Source organism: Bombus bifarius, unplaced genomic scaffold (genome assembly GCF_011952205.1).
Source record: "Bombus bifarius isolate JDL3187 unplaced genomic scaffold, Bbif_JDL3187 scf7180000008487, whole genome shotgun sequence".
NCBI classification, from domain to species: domain Eukaryota; kingdom Metazoa; phylum Arthropoda; class Insecta; order Hymenoptera; family Apidae; genus Bombus; species Bombus bifarius.
In genome coordinates, this window is record NW_022884678.1 from 42,877 (window position 1) to 63,458 (window position 20,582).

General features: G+C 44.6%; 1 protein-coding gene across 3 annotated transcripts in view; it reads left to right on the top strand.

Moving 5' to 3' along the window:
• Positions 1–3,335: 3,335 nt before the first annotated feature.
• The window catches only part of LOC117213031 (nucleolar protein 4-like), a 96,473-nt gene continuing 79,226 nt past the window's right edge, over positions 3,336–20,582 (top strand). For 2 of the 3 annotated variants that reach the window (XM_033458237.1, XM_033458238.1), the window contains exon 1: positions 3,337–4,652. In XM_033458237.1, the coding sequence (XP_033314128.1) occupies positions 4,608–4,652 (45 nt within the window). In that variant the 5' untranslated portion in view covers positions 3,337–4,607. Of the gene's footprint in view, positions 4,653–20,582 lie in introns of all 3 variants that reach the window. The other variant, XM_033458239.1, reaches the window with a different exon arrangement.

Consider the following 20,582-nt stretch of genomic DNA (forward strand, 5'->3'; position numbering starts at 1 on the left):
CGTTGCACATCCGGCTCGCGAACGATTCGTAAGAAGTACGACGAGAGAAGGCACTCTCACCCTTCTATCTCGTTCTTATGGAGCGTTGTCAGAAGTTTTGGGAGATCGAATATTCCGATATGCGTTTATTTTTAGAGACACGCTGCGATTCATTACTGTATAGAAGCCTTACGTTACTTACAACCAGAACGAAGCAATAGATCGTTGCAATTGCAAAAAAGATACACCCGTATCGCGACCCACTGATTTATAAAAACGCTTTAATATCGAATTCGTAACAGTACTGTTCTTGTATCTATAATCGTTTCATTTCTGCTGCAAGACTATCTTCGTTTCGATATAATATTTCCATGGAAGAAACTGCTCTCCGGATGTACGAACGCTTCAATTTCAATGATCACGACAAAGTAGCGCAGCCATCCAACTTTTTGTATTCCAAGTTTCTCCCTTTTATTACCTACACGTCGTGTTACGGTGTATGCACTCGATTTCCCGAAATCTTTCCAACCGTCGGAAAATCCGGAACATCGGAACCAAGAAACATAAAAGCAATCGCGTAAAACAATCGATGAACTCCGGTATCAAGGAAGCGAACTAAAGCGCAAAAAGCGGTCGATCGAACGCGGAATCTCTTGTACGTACGCATCATGACCTAGCGGCAGGGTGGTGTCGCCCCCTCCCCCGACAGCGGAGGCAGTCGAATCGAAAGCGGAAGATCGCACTTTCACCGGAAAGTTTCGAGGTTTTTTATGCGCCGCCGTGTCCCGAAGTTTTCCGCCCCCGCGGCAAACTGTTGCTTAGATCGTTATCGCGTGTACGGCCGCGGCCGATAAGCCTCCCCTCCGCTCCTATCGACGGAGGTCGGAAGAATTAGAAACAATCTCGCCACCGGCGTGGGGTCGCGGCTTTATTCCCCTCCCATTCGCTCCCGCGACTTTTCAATTCGCCGGTTAATGAGCGCCGTTTAAAAAGGGTACCGCAGACACGCTTTAATCTGATTACCGATATAAAGAGACGGGCCTCCGTTTCGTCGAGATCGTCGCGAATGAAATATGAACTCGCTAATAAAACGGTGGATGCCCTTTCGAAGCGGAACGGACAGCCCCATAGCGAAACGTCGGCCGATGTAACGCGTAAAAAGGGGCGTAAATCGAGCTTCGGACTCGATTGGTTTCATCGGTTGAAACGGAATGAAAGGAGTAATAATTTTTGCGGTTCGTTAGATTTTTGATCGGACGTAGGTGGCATCCATTCGACGCTTCTGCCTCTGTCCAGGAGGTGGGAGATTATAAAAATAACCGACGGTAAAACTTTTCGGTCAGGTGTGAATTTTCGATGAGAGTATACCGAATAGATTATAGACCGTAAACATGCTTGACTGTAAGCGTAGAATCACAGAGATGTCACGTGTTGACAAGAAATATGTCAAGTTTCTATGAACTGCCACTCGCTATGCTACATATTTCACGCTGGTACTCCGATATGCTAGGATCTCGATAAGAGAAGTACGCGAGAGTAAAGAAAATTATACGTGTTACTCCAATCGAGGCTACTGCTACAAGCAGTTTGTTAGTAGTTTCTTAGTTTCTTTCTATGTTTGCAAAATTATTTCTAATATGTAGGTAAACCTACGAGGAGTAGAACTATCCACATCCGCTTGATCGATACCGATTCAAGCGCTGGAAACATCGTAGCTGGAATAGGACGAGCTTATTTACGACGCTACGTAACGTTCCATCGAATCGTTTTTACGGCAATTCCTAATGAAAACGTGGTACACTCGTAAGGGACGGAACTATAGAATAGCTCGCAGTCTCTCTGGCGATTCTAAGAAGCATGCATTTTCTACATATTCCAGGCATCGAGACTCGAGACGAGGCACCGAGAACAAAGTCTCTGTTGTAAAACCGTTGGTTGGACGTCACCCGCGACCAATGTTCCTAGAGTCAAAGCAGGACACCCTCTCGATCGTATCCTCCCTTATCAACCCGCAGGTGGTCGACGAGGAGGCCGTTAGCTTGGCCGGCTAATAACTCGAAAAACGTACCATTAAAGAGCCGTGGTGGAACACGCACTCGAGACGCGCCTCTCGGATGACTCGTCATCATCAACGACGTGCGTGTAAGTCGCGGTGCGCGCACACACGAGGAGAGCGGAACCGCGCGCAACGATATCGCACACAACGGTGTGCCACGAGAGAGAAAGAGCGAGAGCGAGAGAAAGAGTGAGAGAGAGTGCGAGAGAGAGGGAGAGGACGGGAGACAGAGATGGACATACAGATAGACGGCTGGCAACGGAGAGCACAGATCCCGTGTACGGCCGTCCACGTATCCATACAGACGTATCCATACACGCGGGGAAGTGTCCATACAGAGAGAGAGAGAGAGAGAGAGAGAGAGAATGAGAGAGTGAGAGAGAAAGTGAGAGCGAGAGAGAGAGAGAGAGAGAGAGAGAGAGGCGAACAGCAGTGGCGTGCACATACCCTCCTAAGCACAAGCCTAACACACCCGTGGAAGCCCCTTCGGCCGATGAGTGCCGACGTCCCTTTCCCCTCGCGCGCAACACTCCTGCCAGTCCCCCTTTACCCCAACACCCAGAGCTAAAGGTACTCTCTCTCGATTCTCCCTTCCCCCGAAAGCCCTGTGTGGATGCTCGTGTGCGGCCCCTTGCGCCCCTTTCGATCCCTCCTTTCCCTCGGAGAGTTACCCGTCCACCGGCCCCTTCGGTGTTCTGATGGTGACAGACCCTACCTTACCGCCTCCGCTGCCGCCGCCGCCACCGCCGCCGCCGTGGGCCGGGGAGGGTCGAGGCGAACTGGCGAGGGCGCTGGAACGGTGGAAAGGAAGAACCGAGACGGACAGTTGGCTGAATAGAGAGAACGCGACGGACAGATAGAAGGAGAAAGAGACAGGAGAGGTATAGGGGAGCGAACGAGCGGAAGAGAGACGGAGGCAGAGACCAGAAAGGAATACCAGGGGTGAAGGAGAGAGGGTTGACGCGTTCGAGGAGGACCGCTCTGGGGAGTGAGAGCGGTACGGGTCATAGCAGGGCGCGGCATTAGGGAGAGACAGAGACGGAACGAGGGAATGGGAATAGGGGCCGGGGTATGGCGGGGAGGGGGTGTGACAGAGAGCGAGAAAGGGAGAGAGAGTACCGGCGCGCGAAGGAGAAAGAGAAGGGAAGAGAGAGTGGGTTATGGGTGAAACGTGGAGTGAGGTTGGCGTGGTTGGGGTGAGGAGACGTGGGGGAGTCGAGAGGAACAGGGGAGCGGCGCGGAGGCGGTGAGGAGAGTAGTGGAAAGGGTGAGGTAGACGAAGAGAGGGGGTCGCCGCCGCGTCGCCAGTCGCCAGTTTGCCGTGAGCGCTCGTGATGTGAGGACGTTCTATGATTTCGTTCAGGAGCGTGGCGCTCTCTTAGCACTGGCACTAGCAACGGGGAAGAACGCGTTTGTTTTCACGCAACTCGCGTTCCCTCTTCGCGTGTAACAGACAGACGTCGGTCGAGTCCAGTGGAATCGACGATTTTACCAGCAAGAGACGGCCGTAGATCGTTGTGCGCCACGGTGCCCGGCCGATATTCGACAGTCAAAAAACCCGCGGCGTGCGCGACCACGCGACGCGTACACGAGGAATACGAGCGTCCCTCGTGCAACAAGGAGCGCCACATTTTCCTTCTTATTTACCTTTGTGTGTCGAGGCCTGTATGTCCTTGTAGTTCGCGGGCATTCTGTTCGTCAGTGTGTAACGTTTCTCGAGACTGCAAGCTACTGATTACCGTGCTCACTCACCAAAGACGATCTCTCTTGGAACGTTTACGCGGCGTAGCCAGATACTACGTCTGTGCGTGTCAGTGTCTGCGTGATGCGCGAACATTTCCATCGACCAGCTGATCGCGATTCTGGCAGTGTTGCATCGGCTCAATGGACTTTATAGAGGCAGCTCGTCCGTGGAGTATCGCGTACGTGAGCGAAAGGTTAGATCGTCTGTGGACGAGGGAACAGTTTTCGCGCGGGTACACAGCCCTTTTTTTGCTCGCGCCCGTCAACGTCAACACCTGCGGTAACCGCGGGAATTTTATCGCGGCGGTTCGCGGCGTCGCTGCTGCGTGGTGTTGTGCGCCAGCTTAAAGTTCGCGGACCGAGCGCGGGAGAAGGACAGCGCGCGTTCTATGTACGTGTCTAACTAGAAGGTGACAGAGTACGAGTGTTGGACAGAGACAGAACTAAACTAAGAACTCTGAGAAAGTTGAAGCGATACGTGCCACCGTGACATACACGAAACATCTCGTCTTTACTCCTTTTTTCAATACCACCTATCTATACGTACGTGTATACGATTCGTGTTATTGTTTCGTGATTGAATCAAGTACAAGGACAGGTCGGAAGATCGAGCAAAGGAAGTACGATAAATAAAGAACATCGGCCGATCTTTTGTATCGCGAGATCGTCCGTGCTTTGATTGTTTGGAGCGCAGTTTGTCAGTGAGGGTAAAGCCGATAGCACGAGCGAGACAAAGAGCACTCGAGGAATAGCGACGCGGCAAGAAAGAGACAGAGATACGGTTGTCGCTCCACGAGGAAGAAGAAAGACACGCGCGCTGGAATTGAATATGTCCGCCAAGCGAAAGGCCACTGCCATCATGCAGCATCACAAGGTGAGTCGATCGAGATTGCCACCGTATCACCACGTGATCGGACTTTTTTCGCGACAGGACTCCGTAAAGCGAGTCGTCGATGCGTCGATCTAGTAAAAACTCGTTCGAGTCAAAGTTTAACTCATGGGCTATAACAGCTCGAGGTTCAAGGTTGTCATTTTCTTTGCTACGAGTCGTACGTACCGTGTCGTCGTGTGTAACTGTGTTGCGCGAACACGACGTTTGTCGTTGTTGAATCGCGATACGATAATATCGTAAAGTCGTAAAGAGTATGAACGGAGGGGATGTTTGTCGCGTAAGCGGAGCAAGGATGGGAAGGAGGCGGGGGGAGGGATGGGGGGGGGGCATCTGACGGTACTGGGTGTTCGGAAAATTGGAGTTTTCTGCCGCCAGGTTGCGTTCCTTCCTCGTGCAACTCATTATTCCGTTGCAGTCTAATTTTTTCCCTCCATGTTTTTTGGAGTTGCGAACGAGGCAGTCGGTGCGAGAGTGGGCGGATGAGAGGGTAAGGGGGGGGGGGGGAAGATGTACCGCGCGCGAAAGTTTTAATTGAAAGAGTTACACGAATTTCGTCGGAGGGGACGCAAGCGCGGAAAAGTTGCGAGGCTAACACTTAACGCGTATTGACTCATTAACCGTTGCTTGCGTCGTTATTCCCAATTTTTGTTTTTCGAACTACTGGAACCCGTACGCGGACGCGTACGAGTACCGGCTTCAACATTTTCCTGTTTTTTTCGATGTACATTGGTACTTTTGTATCGACCTGGAATTTAGTGGCAACCTGAATTTCATTTTTAATCTCGTTGCATATTGTAATGGATACTATGTACGTGTTTTCGTTTGTTCTTTTTCATTCATATTGAAATAAGGTTACGGCTAGTATCGTAAAGAGAAAAGTGCGAATACATCGAAACTTTTTATCGAGAATAGCGCATGATTAGACGACGCTCCCGTGCCGTTTTTTCATTCTTATATCATCGGGAAAAGATTAGAAATAATTTATACGAACTGTTCGAAGACATTAATCTTTTTCCGAATAATCTATTAATATGTCTAATAAAATATGAAAATTCACGAATCTCGTGTGAATAAATTGTCGTTGTTTTATTTTATTTCCTTTAGAAAAGGTGGAATCAAATTTTGGAGTCGCATAAAAGCTCCTATTCGTTATAACTTAAATGTACATATTATTAATAATTTCGCATGAATCGAGTAATAAATTAACGCAATTTAAATAACTTTGTGTAATTAACCATTTGTACTCTGATTGCATTTTACATTTCACTTGGTATAACCAAGTTTAACTCGTACAGCTGTACAGCGATACAATGAACAACTACGCAGGAGAGCTTTGACAACTTTTAATACAGCGTGAAATATTTTACTAACAATTCTTCGCACTTTCCAATAGTCGTTGTACATTTTTAACGATCGTCTTCTTTTACTTTAGCACTTTAATGTTCGGAGAGTACGCCATTTTCTTATAAAACGAACACGTTAAAATTAGATTTTGTTGTCGCGGTACTTCGATAATTCGTAGATTGGGAAAACATCGCAGAATTCCCGGATGTTCACTCGACGACACGCAAATCGCAGAAATAAACGATACTCAATGACGAACTTGTCGGATCGGACTTATCGCCGAGCTTTTTCTTCTCCTTGGTTAGATTAGACCTGTGTATCTTGCACGAAAGATAATCCGTGGATCGCGTTTCTAGGGAGCTCGGTGAAGCACGTGCTCGATTCAAGAATCTCCGTGACTAGGCGCATCGACGCGACGTGGAATTATGTACCTACTCCGTTTCCTTCACTCGCGCGTTATTTAAATTTTAATATACGCTACGTCGTTTTATTCCTTGTAAGCGATCATTTTTAGCTTCTTCCTTGATGTAGAACAATTTAAATAAATACACGGTAATTTCCTACTTAATGAATTTAGAAAATGGAACTTAACCCCTTGGGAAGTAATATCTTTATTATAATACATTTAACGCAATAACATAGTAGGACAGGCATACGCATGTACATTTTCTTCTAAATAAGACGGTTTGTAGTATTTCTCACGCGTTCTCTACGGCGAACATTATAATTTGTGTTGCTTCAAAACGATAGGATCTTGTTGGTTATTTTATAGCATATACGTATCATGTACAGAAAATCGAGAAAATAGAACTCGAGAATATTTTGAACAATGTATTCGTTTATTAGCACACAAACGTGTTAAGAAACTAGGAGCCTTTAATGATTCAGTTATTTGCGAATAATATCTTCCTCTTTATATTCTTGATCCAATTAAGAGGTAACGATTCTAAGATGTTAAGTATATATTCCGTTCTTGTTATTCATCCAGAAATGTTGTCAAACGGTCTCGTTATCTATAAAAGGAAACGTAACGTAGTCACGAAACGAATCGAATTCAGTTTTAATTCATTGTTTGTACTTCGAACTCATTACCATTCATATTTCCTGTAATTTCATTAATATTTGAGGTGTTTTAAGTTACGGAGGCGTTAAAGGGGTGTCGATCGTAACCGAGCGTTATTTTATTATTATATTTGCATATTTTCGATTCGTTCCCTGGATATCTATTCTAATTATTCGTGCCCGGGGTAATTGACGCGGAAATGTAATTTTGAGGGTGGCGTGCAGATAGGGTGACCGAAACATCGTTAAAATCCGCGATTAATTGCATATGTTGCGGCGATGGGGTTCAGGGGAATGTTTTTGGGAGAAACGAAAGAAACGAGAAAATATCGAACCCCTCAAAAAAATATTGTTCTAGGGCGAAAAATGTTTTTTCCGATACTTTCTTGCTTTTGCTATTTTACAGTCTGCAATCTATTCTCACCCTCGACTGCAGTTCTTTGTTCCATCGATCATTTCGCTACCACGAATTTCTTTTCCAAAACGTGATCCTTTCGCTGGGCTAAAGATTGCTCTATATTTCGTTTCTTTCACCTTTAGCCCCTGCTCGATCGTTTATCTCTTTAAAGCACTTTGTAAATTTTGTATTAATCATTTCCATAATACGCGGAGCCATAATTGCGTTTATTCAAGATCCATTTCTTTCACGATTAAGGAATGATACTTCGAACATTTTCAAAATTATCGATTCGAAAGAGTCAGTTCCTTTTATCCGTACTGTTCAACCGTGAATGAAATAAAATTCGTGGAAAACGATCGCGAACCAGGCCTGTGGATATATTCAACCCTGTGAACTCCATTAGCCGATCGATCGTCCGGTTGCATAAATTAATCCTGGCTATGCCGACCGTATTTAGCTCCAAAAACCATATACCATCCTGTTAGCCTACGCAACGGTGTAACAATGATCGATTCGAAAAATGTACTCGTTTTGCCTTTGAATCTTTCGCGCGGCTGCAGTGCCCTTTTGTCCACGTTGAAACGCTGAATTTCCAACAATTCGCCAGTCAGGAAATTTTACTGGATAATTCAGAACAAAATCGAACACCAGCGTTTGTCAATCGGAACAAATGTTTTGGTTTTGCGTTACAATTAGAATTAACAGCGTCGCTGGTTTATTCGGTGTCCGGGTCTATTTTTACGTTCTTTTTAACACGGATAAGAGATTATAGAGAGGTCCGACGCACTTCGTATTTAGTTGAATTTCAGAGTGCGATTTATCGAAAACGTCTGGATGGGAAGTGCGTTTCGTTCGAAAGTAAAATTACCGGAATAATTATCCTAACTTTATTCGTGTTTTATCGTGGATGAAATACAGAATAAACGAGTTATTTGTATTCTTAAGAATCGAGTAATTTATTTTATTTACACAAGTGAAGCAACTTTGAAACTGTTTTATGATTTATTTTGATAAAACGGTGCATTCGGTATTCAGAAATTGGAGAAAAAATAAATTCCAGCTATTGGTTGGTCGATCAATTATGAACAGTCGGTGTGTGAAGCGTCGAGATTATCTGCTTCACGTTCGAAATACAAATTTTATACGATATTGGCTGGTATTCACTGCATTCTTAGGTATTTTTTAACAAAGAGATCGTATATGATAGATTTGATATTTTTAATATTTAATTAAATTTAAACGCTTTTAACGTGGTGTTAAGTGCGTGGTTTAAGCGCGATGGTTAACGTTTAAAAACTTTGTTCGACAGATCTGTTACATACTTGTTTTTATAAACTTCTTTTTTTGATAAAATTCTATGAGTTTTGTATCCTCGAATTAAAAACGTAAAATGTCTAGAACTTTTATTTCACCGAACACGTAACTCGCCGCTACACGTATCTCTTGCAGCTTCTGTAGAAACTTACAAACAGGATATATCTACAGTTGTAAAAAGTTTGGTAAATCTATTTCCGCCTTCACGGAGACATAGCGGTTTCGATGTAAAGAAAACACGATGTATCGTTCCAAGTGAAAAACAATTACAGAATTTTTTACTTCGCGCGATACTCCAATTACGTTCATTCGCAGACGAAAGCAAAGTTCCCAATAATATCTCTTACCATTTGAAAATCCCGTACTTTGTCCGTTCGAACGTACAGGGATGCGATCGAACAACCCACAAAATGCTACAGTTACGTATTCCCAATACCGTGCAGTTTCATTTTCAAGAAAACTACGAACAAAGCAATCCGCTATCGGCTCTCTAATTCTTGCAATCTCGTCCATCGCGGCGATGCGTCCATTCCGACCGAAAGCAAAACAACGAACAGGACGAAGGGTAGAAAAAGGAAAAGAAAAATGGCAAAAGGAAGGACAAATGGTCCCGGTTGAAGAACGATCGCGGCTCACGCCGGTCGAACGCGATGCAACACATGATAAACGGGCGGAGAAGGCGCGTGAGTACAGCGGCGAGCGCGCGCACGACGAAGAGAGCAACAGTAAATACCGGTGGCCGGTTTGCTTGCCGGCGCGCTAGTTAGATCGATCCGATCAGAATCGAACCGCGAAAGTCAAGTTGGAGTTGAGGCAGGTTCGGGACGTCTGTGTCCTTCTCTCTCCCCTCTATGCATAGCCGCTCCTTCTCTTTCTCTTTTCCTCCGCTAGCACTCGCTCCTCGAGTTCCCCTCTTCTTGAACTAACGAGGCTGTCTCGCTTTGCCGCCTCTCTTTTCTTCTCTTTCTCGCTGTCGTTCACTGAATCGCTCGTCCTATTCGCGCCTGCGCTTCTTCGCTCTCTCTCCCTCACGGTCCAACAGGTTATATTTTTCCAGCTCTCTCCCTCGACCCGTCTTCCTTCGCCCGTCTTTTTCTGCCCCTTTCCTCCACCTCCTCCTACTCTCCTACTCTCGTGTACTCTTGTTTCTCTCTTTCGGCCGCGTACTCGCTGTGGCCAATCAATCTTCCCTCTCGACTCCCTTTCGTTCGTTGTCGCCTCCACGACGACCCGACCGAGCTTTCTTCCCGCTACGTTCGAAAGTTTTTCACGCTTGCGCCCGCCGAATACGCAACTCACCCCACCGCGTTCGTTCGACCACCCTTTCAGCTACGTCGATCGCGCTCAGAACCAGGTAATTAGGAAGCTACGCGGAGCATCGCGCTATTTCTCATCGTCACGATTCCACATCCAACGATTCGTCGCGTAGCGTCGAATAACTCTGACTTTTTCCATTTCGCGGTATTCCGCGCTTGGAAGGATCGAACTTTCGGCAGAAGGTTGTTATTTCTGAATGGAATTCGGCAGCGGTTGTCGAATCATCGCCGATTTAGAAGAATTATCGTTATTAAAACTTCACGATCGTACGCAAACGATATCACGCTCGTCTCGAACAGAATTAAGATATTTGTTGCACAAGAAACGAATCGTTGGACGTAACTGCAGAAACAGCTTAAACAGCTTCTGTATATTTTATACATTTACATGTGTTTATATAATAAAAACAGCGATGTCGTTTTCTACACAACCAGATTAGATTAGATAGGCTCGTTGCAGGCGATTTCGATCTTAATAATACAATATCAGCTTTTCCGGCATTTTTTCATCGTGTATCGCGCTTCTTGCGTTCCGGACGCAAACTCGTTACGTCCGATTCACGTTGTCCGTTTCCACTGACGTCAGACGATTGTTCTCTAACAAAATACACCGGTATCGAACGATTTTTGCGAAATCGAATGATCCCAGGTAAATGACGTATGGCTCGAACTTCACTGCGAAAATATGCTATTCTACGTAGCGTTGAAATTTATTCTACTTCGTCGCGGCAATTGACAATAACGTAGAACGTGCCGATAGTATGAAAAATGCAACAAAGACGTCAAAGACCCGGAGAATTGTGTTTTTCCTTGAAACTATAACTACGTTATACTTAAATATATAGATTTTTATGAATAATTGGATCTCCCCCCCCCCCTCCCCCTTAATACTCTGTTTTATACACTGTACAGAAATTCGCGTTTTGTGATAATGATTTAATTTAGAATTTGTCAAAGTATTCGTTATAATTCAACCGTGTTACGTACGTACATGATTTGCTATAATGCGCCTTTTAACATTTCGCACTGTTAATCCCACCATCTGTTCTTTTAAATAATATAGAAGCACGTGCACGTTTTTCATTTAACACGAATTGGATTAGTATGGTAGATTCGCGGCGCGTATTAACCGCACCGGTCTCGGTGTTACTTAAAAAAATTATTACCCTTTATGTTCCCGTCTGACCGTTATCCACGGATATGGAATTTTTAAAAAACCAGAGGAGGCAGCTGAAAAACCGGGCTTTCGAAAAATTATCAGGGATGAGGTATAGAAGCGAATGGGCTGCGCGCACGGCTTGTGAAAGTTTGCCGCCCAAACGTGTGCGTACGCGCGTATTAGAAAGATGCTGGCGTATCTAAATTAACGATATTTATATTCATAAAAGCGTAACATTTCCGGGGGACACACGATAGTAATCACGCGCGCTGACAGAAACGCGTCATTAGCGATTATCCTTTATTAATATTTGTTGTTACGAACGGGCAATATCTAGAATCGTAAAATGGCCTATGTGTTATGAATGGAAGACAGCGTCAGCGTCCACGGAATAACAGAGATTGCCTGGACCCTAGAGATTACGAAATAGTATTTGCAGACACGCGTATTTCCAGCGTAAATTCGTGCGTGATTGCAGCACGGCGACTATTTCCTACGTTTGGCATTGCCAGCCGTGTAAAGCAATTTCAGTTGCAACGTAACGCTACTTTTAAAAACATAGTTGCTAGGATTCGCGAAAAGCTCGCGGAGGGGAAAATAATATTTTCGGACGTTGGAACGTAATAATTTATTCCCTCTGATGTTAAACGAGGCTGAACCTGGTGGATCTATATTGCCCGCAATTATATCACACTCAACGTAGATAAAATAGCAGAAATGTTATTCTTACGTAAAAGAATGCGCAAAGAAATATCGTTGACGTTCGCGTATAACGAAGCGGGTATAATATCTTTCGAGTTGTTGCTCCTCTGTCTTTGAATAGAACGGCAAAGCACAAAAAATGATGCAAGCGGGTGTGCGTTCCTTTTAAATTTTCCCGATTGATCGACGGTCGGGAATTCCCCGACACGTCGACGTTGTTGCCAGCGATGCGGTGGCGCATCAAAATTTCTTATCGACGTCGTCCGCGGTTCGTCGACGATAATACGGACGTATCTGTCACGGAGATGCGAATTGAAAAATATTTAGCGCATGACCGAGCCAGCGACCATGTGAATCAGCCAGTTAAACGCGAAGGAACGGGACGCAAGATGAACGCGTAATTCGATACCGACGTATTCGTCGCGAATACATTATACGATCATCGTTTTCCCTTGTATTTCGGCCAAGTAATGTGGCAAGAGTTAAGCCGGATTAGCCGGGAATGGACGACGCGTTTAAAAGGAAACAGCAAGAAACGTTTGTAACTGGGACGCTTTTAGCGTATTATTGCCGCCTGTTCGCTATGTAATATTTACTCTGTGTCCTTGCTGCTCGCCTACTTGGACGATGGATGCTATTTATTTGCGTCGTTATTCTTTGGTTAAAAAAAGACAAAAGAGACAGGAGACGATGTGTTCCTGCCATGTGATATAATCTATGCGATGTGAGAGTGAAAAATATGGAGTTAAATTTTTTTATACGTGGGTGATGTAGCATGCAGGCGTTAAAGGTTGCTCGGAATTCTATCGATTTACCGTGATAAGCGTCCGATTCTCTTTACAACAGCGTTTCTCGATCTTTCTCTAAACGCACGATCCTTTTTTGTAATAGTCGAGCGCAGTTAGCGGTGAACGTGACGGCTTCTTGATATTTTCGAATATTCGCCGCGATATCGGTTAAGGGTTGATACACGCGCACGATCCTACGTACGCTTTTGATCAGCAAACGGCAATTTTCTACAGGCTTGTACACGTATGAGTACGCCATTCGGAGCCAAGAGTTAATAAAGAATTACTTGAAGTATTTAAAAAGGGGTAGAGCTTATAGAAAAGGTGGACGAGTGGAAAAGTATATGTAAAATTATATTTGAAAGGCCGCCTTCACGAGTGTCTCTTTAAAGAAAGGTAAACACTCGAGGGTAATCTTGAAGTTGTCTTCCTGAAAGAAAGCGACTCGAGGTTTTATTAAAATTGAATGTAAAGCAGCATTTTTAGTCGCATTCGGTTTATTTTTGTACTAGTGGAAACGTAAGTAGCAGAATTTAGTTACATGGTCGCGAAATTTGCGTAAATTTACAAAACAAATTTACCCGATCACACATAAAGTATGTATGTGCAAAATTGATGTTTAAGTAAGTTTAAAGTTCGCCAAGTTAATTTGAATATAAAATTTACTTAATTACATGGAACACAGAGTGTGAAACTTACTCGATTACACGAAGTGCGAAATTTACTTAATTAGGCACGATCTAAAGTTTAATATAATCCAAAATGTGCTTTGTCGCCTCAACGTTGACGCGCCGTACAAGGTGTGACACCTACGAAAGGAATTATTCGTTCGTTTCGTTCTTTATTTGGCAACTTTAAATATTATAATGTTGCGCAAGAAATTGATCTTTCGCGTTGTCTTTGTAAGATCAACGTACATACGTGCGTGTATGTATGAAAACAATCGTCGACTTGTTTTATTCTGGCGCATCGAAGGCGAAGTATTCGAAATTCAGTTCTCTCAGACAGTCGCTGGCAATATAAATTCTTGAAATCCTGCAGACAGAACTCTTAAAGGCTGCTTTGCAACGCTTCCCGTGCAGAATCCTGGGGCGCTAATGAGGCGTGCGATTCTCTCTTTAAAGGATTAAATTACTGAACGTGGAAAGTCGCGGCAAAAGGCTGAAGGTTTGGCATAAGAGGTTTCGTTCTTTAACAACGATCTCAAGGGCTTAATGGAGCTTGTAAATGACGGAAAATCGATTTGCGAGCAAAACGTTATTTTTCAATATGTCCGCTTTTTCTGTTCTTCTTTCTTTTCCTTTTGCCCCCAGCTCTCGTGCTTTCTATCGAAACACACATTTAGCATTTTGTTTTTAATTTTAGTATTAAGATCGATAAGGTTGCTGGCATAAATAAGGAAAAGCAGTGGATAGAAAGACCTCAATTATCAACTTGTTTTATTTTAAAACGAAAGAACAAATTTTTCAATAAATATTTATATGAAATGAAATTGCACCATTATCGGAAAATCGAACGTAGTTCATCTAGGAAGTGGTCTACATTTTTATTCCGATTTCGTGAAACATATTTCGTTGTGGAAATAACGCCCTTAATCGTGCCGTTGATACATCGCCACTTCAGTTAGTCGGGGAAGGTACTTCTACCATCGACTTCGAAGTCTCCAGTTTATCATTCACACGATCGTTCCCATTCGTTCAGCCAATTAACTCACCTACACACGTGCCAGCCTAACACGCAACTGTTGACGGGTGTTCTCCGCCTTGCGAGAATTTTCGAGTAGCCTGATATATCGAGTTCGAGCAACCGATCGTATTAATTCTTTTAACTTTCACTCGCTTTCCAAAAAGTTCGAATTCGACAGAATTTCACACCGAATTTGAACGACTAGGTTAATAAATATAATAAAGCGAAAAATATTTTGACGCGTTGCATTTTCCGATTGGACAGTCTTCGCAGGGCGAGTTCATCAGCGACGAAAGGGGGCGTTAGCGGGGAGCTGTTCGTCCCACGACAGCCTTGCAAAAGAGGAGAAGGAAAGAGTTCGAGAGCGAGGGGTGTCTCGCACCCCTCGTATTCCCAGCGAGGTAAGGGCCAGTATGGATTTCCCATAAGATCAGGTATGCTGGTGCCTGGAACCGACAATAAGGGTGTGTCAGTGTGCTCGTTCGCTATACGCGGTGAAAGGGAACAGGCGCGAAGGGGTGAAACGGGAAGAACCGAGGCATCCCTTCTCTTGGCCCGTTTCGAGCGACCCCTGCGCTCTTTTCTAGCCCCCGTTTCATCATGTCGCGTGGTACGTTCCAAATATATACACATATATTCGCTCGCATATTTGCTATCTTTCCTTATATTTCGTGGACCAAGGGTTTGAGATAATCGTTTGACAAACGCTGATAACAGAAAGGGGAAGATATTTTCTTGTTTCGTAGAGCGGTACTTTCAACTGATTGCTTAACTCGCGTAGCAAGGGGAAGAGGATAAACCCCGTGCAATAATATTATGGGGATACTTTTACGGTATCGTGTAAGTATGCCGAAAAGATTTGCGAACAATATTTGATTCTTATCGCGTCGTCTAGGAAAATTGAATTTTAGTAAATGTGGAGAAAAAAAAAGCGGCCTCGTCGCACCTACTTTACGTAAATAATAAATTGGAAAACGCGTTCCTTTGACCAATAAAAATTTTCCCTTTGGTATTCACGGAGGGCCATCGATGGCGCACGCGGCACAAAACGTGTTAACCGATTTCCCAAAAGCAACGATGCAATCGATGGATGCTTTTGTTCCTATCCATGACGCGAGCACCCGAAGTGGAGTACATAGAGAGAGGAGGCTATTTCCACCCCTCCGATAGCAAGCGCTACCCCAAAAGCGAGAGCAGCCGATGTTCCAAAAGTATACTCTCCGGTAATGCACTCGGGGTGGAACCACGCCCTCTCATCCTTCTTTCGTGAGCGAACCACGAGCCACGTTGTTCACGTTCCAAGATCGCCTCTAGCCCTGGCTCCTTGGCAGAGTTGCTTTGCGGTTACCTTTATAGTCTGTCGGAGCCGCGGTAAAGATTCTGGGTTTACGTACCGTGAATTCCGCGCGTGAAGTATTAATAGGCGGACCGATCTTGGGGGCCGTCGTTGGGCTGTGGCTTTTCTAAAATCTCTTCTCGACTCGTTTTACCGTCGTACTTGCCTCTTAGGGATTAAATTTCCAATAGAATTTTCGAGAAAGGAGGAAATCTTTTTAGAAAAATCGATGCCGATTCCTTTAATAACCGTTTCTTTTTTCAACGAAACCTGCCTTTCATATAAATACAAAGTGAACTAGCAGGTAATATGCAGTTTGCTACAAGTGCGTGCACAACGTGTAAACGATGCTTATTTGCACGCGTTGATGTTTAGTCTTATTAGAGTCGTACGTTATAGTTGCACTCTTGAAAGACGAATTTATCATATTCGTACTAGAAGTCGCAAGTTCGTTTTTACTTCTAAATTGAACGCCTCTATAAATAATACTGTCATATATATTCATGTACAAATGATTCTATATTAAGGCTATTTCTCTCGCATTCTTCATTTCGTGAGCAATATCTCAACGGATTTTGATGAAAGCTGCGATGCATAAAGTAGACCCATCATCCTGCTTCTCGATAAAGCTACGTCCAGCGATTCACCTCCGAACGAATCCTTGGTGGGCCGGTAATATCAGCGGTCCGGCTCACGGCTCGAGGAAATGGAATTTCCTACGGAGGCAACGGTGGTGGTGGTCGTGCTCATCGTCGTTGGCCAGCCTGATGACGAGCTTATCGGCACCGTTCGTCAACCGGCACACACGCACGCACACCGCTTGCCAGCGTGCATTGGTGATCGTGTACGGCCGGTAGGCGTGTGTGATAGCGAAGTGATGTTTGTTGCTAGCTGTCGGCTGATTCAGGGAGCCATCCGTGTCAAGGTACACCACATCGACGTCCACATGCAACGTCCTGTGTTCTTTTTGCACCAGTCACGTGCACACGTACCGACAGAACGATCGACTCTGTAGCTTGCATGGCGCTCGCCTCGCGGTGTACAGGGTGGATTGGAAATCGGGCTACAATTAGGGGTGGAACGGAGAATGGTGGACGTTCGAGCCTGATGGAAAATTATCGAACTAGAGTGGTTTGAAAGGAGTGGAACTGATTATTGGTACATTAATGAGATACATCGAGAAGTTGGGATTTAAAAGTCGCAAGTATCTTTGATGCGCGAACATTCACATTCGGATTTTCGTATTTTGAAAATAAACTTCTTAAGCGAAATCGAATCACGCAGGAAGAGTTAGAAAAATACAGTATTGTCCGTTATTATCTTAAATTATAGCTATTGTAGGAAGGTGTACCATTAACTCGTTACACTTCAGACGTCCGATTGAAACGTGTACATAATTACTTGGATCGAGCGCTTGTTTGCTTTTATCTGCAAGCAGATGCAAACGTTCGAGAGTGAATATTTTATAAAGACACGTAATAAAATTGTTTTACGAGTATCGTTGCTTTGTCATCGAGTATCATTCATGATTTCTCTGCTCTCGCGTAATCCAACGCTCGTTCAGATATCGTTCTACTCGCAAAGGAAGAAAAAAATGACAAATGGCGATTAAATTCCATTAATGTTCCCTCTTTTCGAAATACAAAATGATCGTTATAAAGAGAAGAACGACAGATTCGAACAAACGATACACACTTGTTCCTCTTGGTTTTATCACAAACCATTTTTGCTTCGACTTTACCCTGTTCCCTGTTATCCCGAACTGGAGAAACGGGACGAAAATTCTGCAAAGTGGCAAGTGTTTCAAACGGCGAATGAATTACTCGCGAGATAATTTCGCTCGTAAGAAACACTGCTATACCGTCTTTTTAACCGACGATTCTATTAGCTGGAACACGCGATTCATCGATAAATTACGCGAAACGCGCCGCCGGAAGGAAATTACGAAGCGATCGAGAGCGCCGCAGGACAGGCCGGTTTTCTGTGTTGTTACGAAAACGTATCGACACTTGGAATGCAGCCGATCGATATAATCACGCGGCTGGTGACATTGTGAAATAAGGCTCGACCTGACGCGTAATTTTAGTCGCGCACTCGAGCAGATAATTAAGGCAACCGCGAGCCGATGAGTTATGTCGTTTCTGGATCGCGCGATGGCTCAACCCGACCGATTAGATCTTTCTTTTCGACTTCTGACCTGGTTCCGATACTTTTCGTGTTTCGTTCCTTCGGTTATTGAAACCGCGCGAGCAAAAGTTCGGTGCGCAGAAGTCGTGGAATTATCGCACGTACAAATTAAAGTTACCAGTAGTAAGAGTTGCGAATTTAAGAAAAATTATGCCAGTAGTTTCTCGTTTCTTTTTTTTGAAGGAGAATGGAAATGACTGAGCTTTAGTTCTACTTTCATTCTTTATTCACGTTTTGGTCGGCGTATCGTACATTTTACGCTCTTAAATTCTAAATATAGCAACTATCGGTCTACGCAATTTTTACACGTCATTATCATAACGTCGATGCCATCATCGACCTTAGTCGCGTAGATTCTAAGCAATTTCGTGGTCGAAACAGCGAAACCCGTTATAGGCTACGCCTTCGAGGAGAAATTCAAGCGATAACCGAATTACCGTCGGTTCGAAGGTCACCTACTGAGAATCTACCTGACCTGCCTCGTACATAATTCAACTATCTGCCCTCTCTCAGGCTCGTGAAATACCTGTTCGCTGACGACACTGTTTGTAATCCATGGAGAGCCGAAACTGGCTAGCGACTGCTGTTCGAACGGTTAGCTTGTTACCTGAACGCTATAAACAGCGCTTAAAAGATACGTCGTTCGAATTTATGGAACAATGCTCGTCCCACCTTTTGTAGAGGTCCCCAGGAACGTCCCGGGACTTTTACGGGCGCGTACTAGGAACACCATTATGCCAGAGGATTATTTGTGGTGTTCTCTCCGCGTAGTTGTTAACGACGTTGTCGAGGAACAACTCTAAGCGCGATCTAGAGGCTTTGTCTTTAGTTTCGGGGATAAATGATAGAGAGGTAACGTTGTTCGTTGACCGACTGGAATATTTAGGGTTTTAGGTCGATATTTTGTAAATTTATGAACTTAGAGAATTGTGGATTTTAAGAATGAAATATCCTTTACGGACTTTACGGTCTTACGGATATAAATCTTTACAGCGTTAACGATCGAAGTTATAGAATTTTATTGTATCAAATAAGTATTGCTATACGCAATACCTTTATTGGTCTGAGGATGTGCTACAAAATATAATCCTCCTGTACGGATGTAAAACTCAACGATCTTTAAATTCATTAGTTTCAAACACGCGAAAAACTCGTCACAGGCGAACGCGAAGACAAAAGAACCGGCTGTATGCGCCGCAGTAAATTCGTTTTGACATTCGAGGGAAGGATTCCCGTTTTACTTCAATTACCGTGCAACCTGAGAGGCATCTCCGGTGATATCGTTCACCCGATCCTCTTCCTCCCTTCCACCCTGTCGTCCTTTCTCCGTAGCCATTTGTTCCTCGTCCCGTGTCGCTTGTCAGTCAAGCGGAGCGGCGCGAATCGGCCGAAGCATGAAAGTTTTACTCGCGATTACTCCTGCAGTCAATTAGGGGCGAGCGGATTCGATTATCGTCGAGTAATCCCGAACCTAGGGTAAGCAACGTGTCGTTGTCTCTGTCGGGAAATGATTCCGGTCGAACAGCGTAGTAGCTAGGTACACCAACGACTTTCGACCGCTTAATCCGATTCTCCAACTTTCTTCTCTCTGTCCCTCTCCTTCCGTCGCCTCGCTAAAAATAAGATTGGACGATACACAAATGGAATTTCAGCGCGGAACGAGCGATCTTTCAAAGCTCGCGCTTACGTTCAATGTTGCAAGGGTTAATTCACAAATCGGACATAATTGGGAAACGATGCGCCGATGATCTTCACGCTCGATGAACGAAGATACGTCGAGAAATCGTTAACAACCCGACAGGAATGTTAGACTTTGTTGTTTCGTACTTAATTCTTTGGGATCGCGGTTAGTTACGGTTATCTGAAATCGAGACGGGGAATACACAGGCTGCCTCTGCATAGCGATGCCTACCTTTGTTCGTTCCGTGGCCGAAAACCGAAAAGCTCGACGACAACGATCGTCTAAATCGAGGCCGGATACGACGCTCCGCCGGTAATTATACCGAGTCTGTGAATTTCATTATACATGCGCATAGGTAGGCGACCGAGCCTCGAGGTTGCCCTCCCACCTTTCGTTCCACGGGACAGAGAGGATCCAGGAAATTACCGATGAAACGGCCTGTCGGACAGGCTGGGACTTAGAGGGCCATCACGTACGGAAACGTTATTTCTTCGTGCATAGAACGACAGCGGCCGATAGAAGGCCCCGTTTGTCGAGCTTTCAATTTCTTTGGCGGCTCGAGCGACCGCGGTGACTACATTTCTTGGCCGAAGACGCGACGTTTCGTGGAAACGAGTCGATATTATATCGCGCTCTTTTAAGGTTCTTCTCTAAGATAGATGTTACGGCTTTGTTTTTCGATCAGGCGAATAGGTGGACGAGAACCGGCGTAGAATTTTCTTTATACTTATTCGTAGATCAATATTTTTGTAAGGCAAACTCTGGCCTGGCAGAATATATTGGAACTTAGGTTTCTATCTGTTTTACGACATACTAGTTTCGATTCACATTCTTCGAGGATGCAGTGTTCTTGCCGAAAGAACGTTTCAAAACGCAAAAAGCTGTATGCAGTCCCCCTGAAAGGAAGAACCACGTAGCCTGGTCGAACAATTTTAAG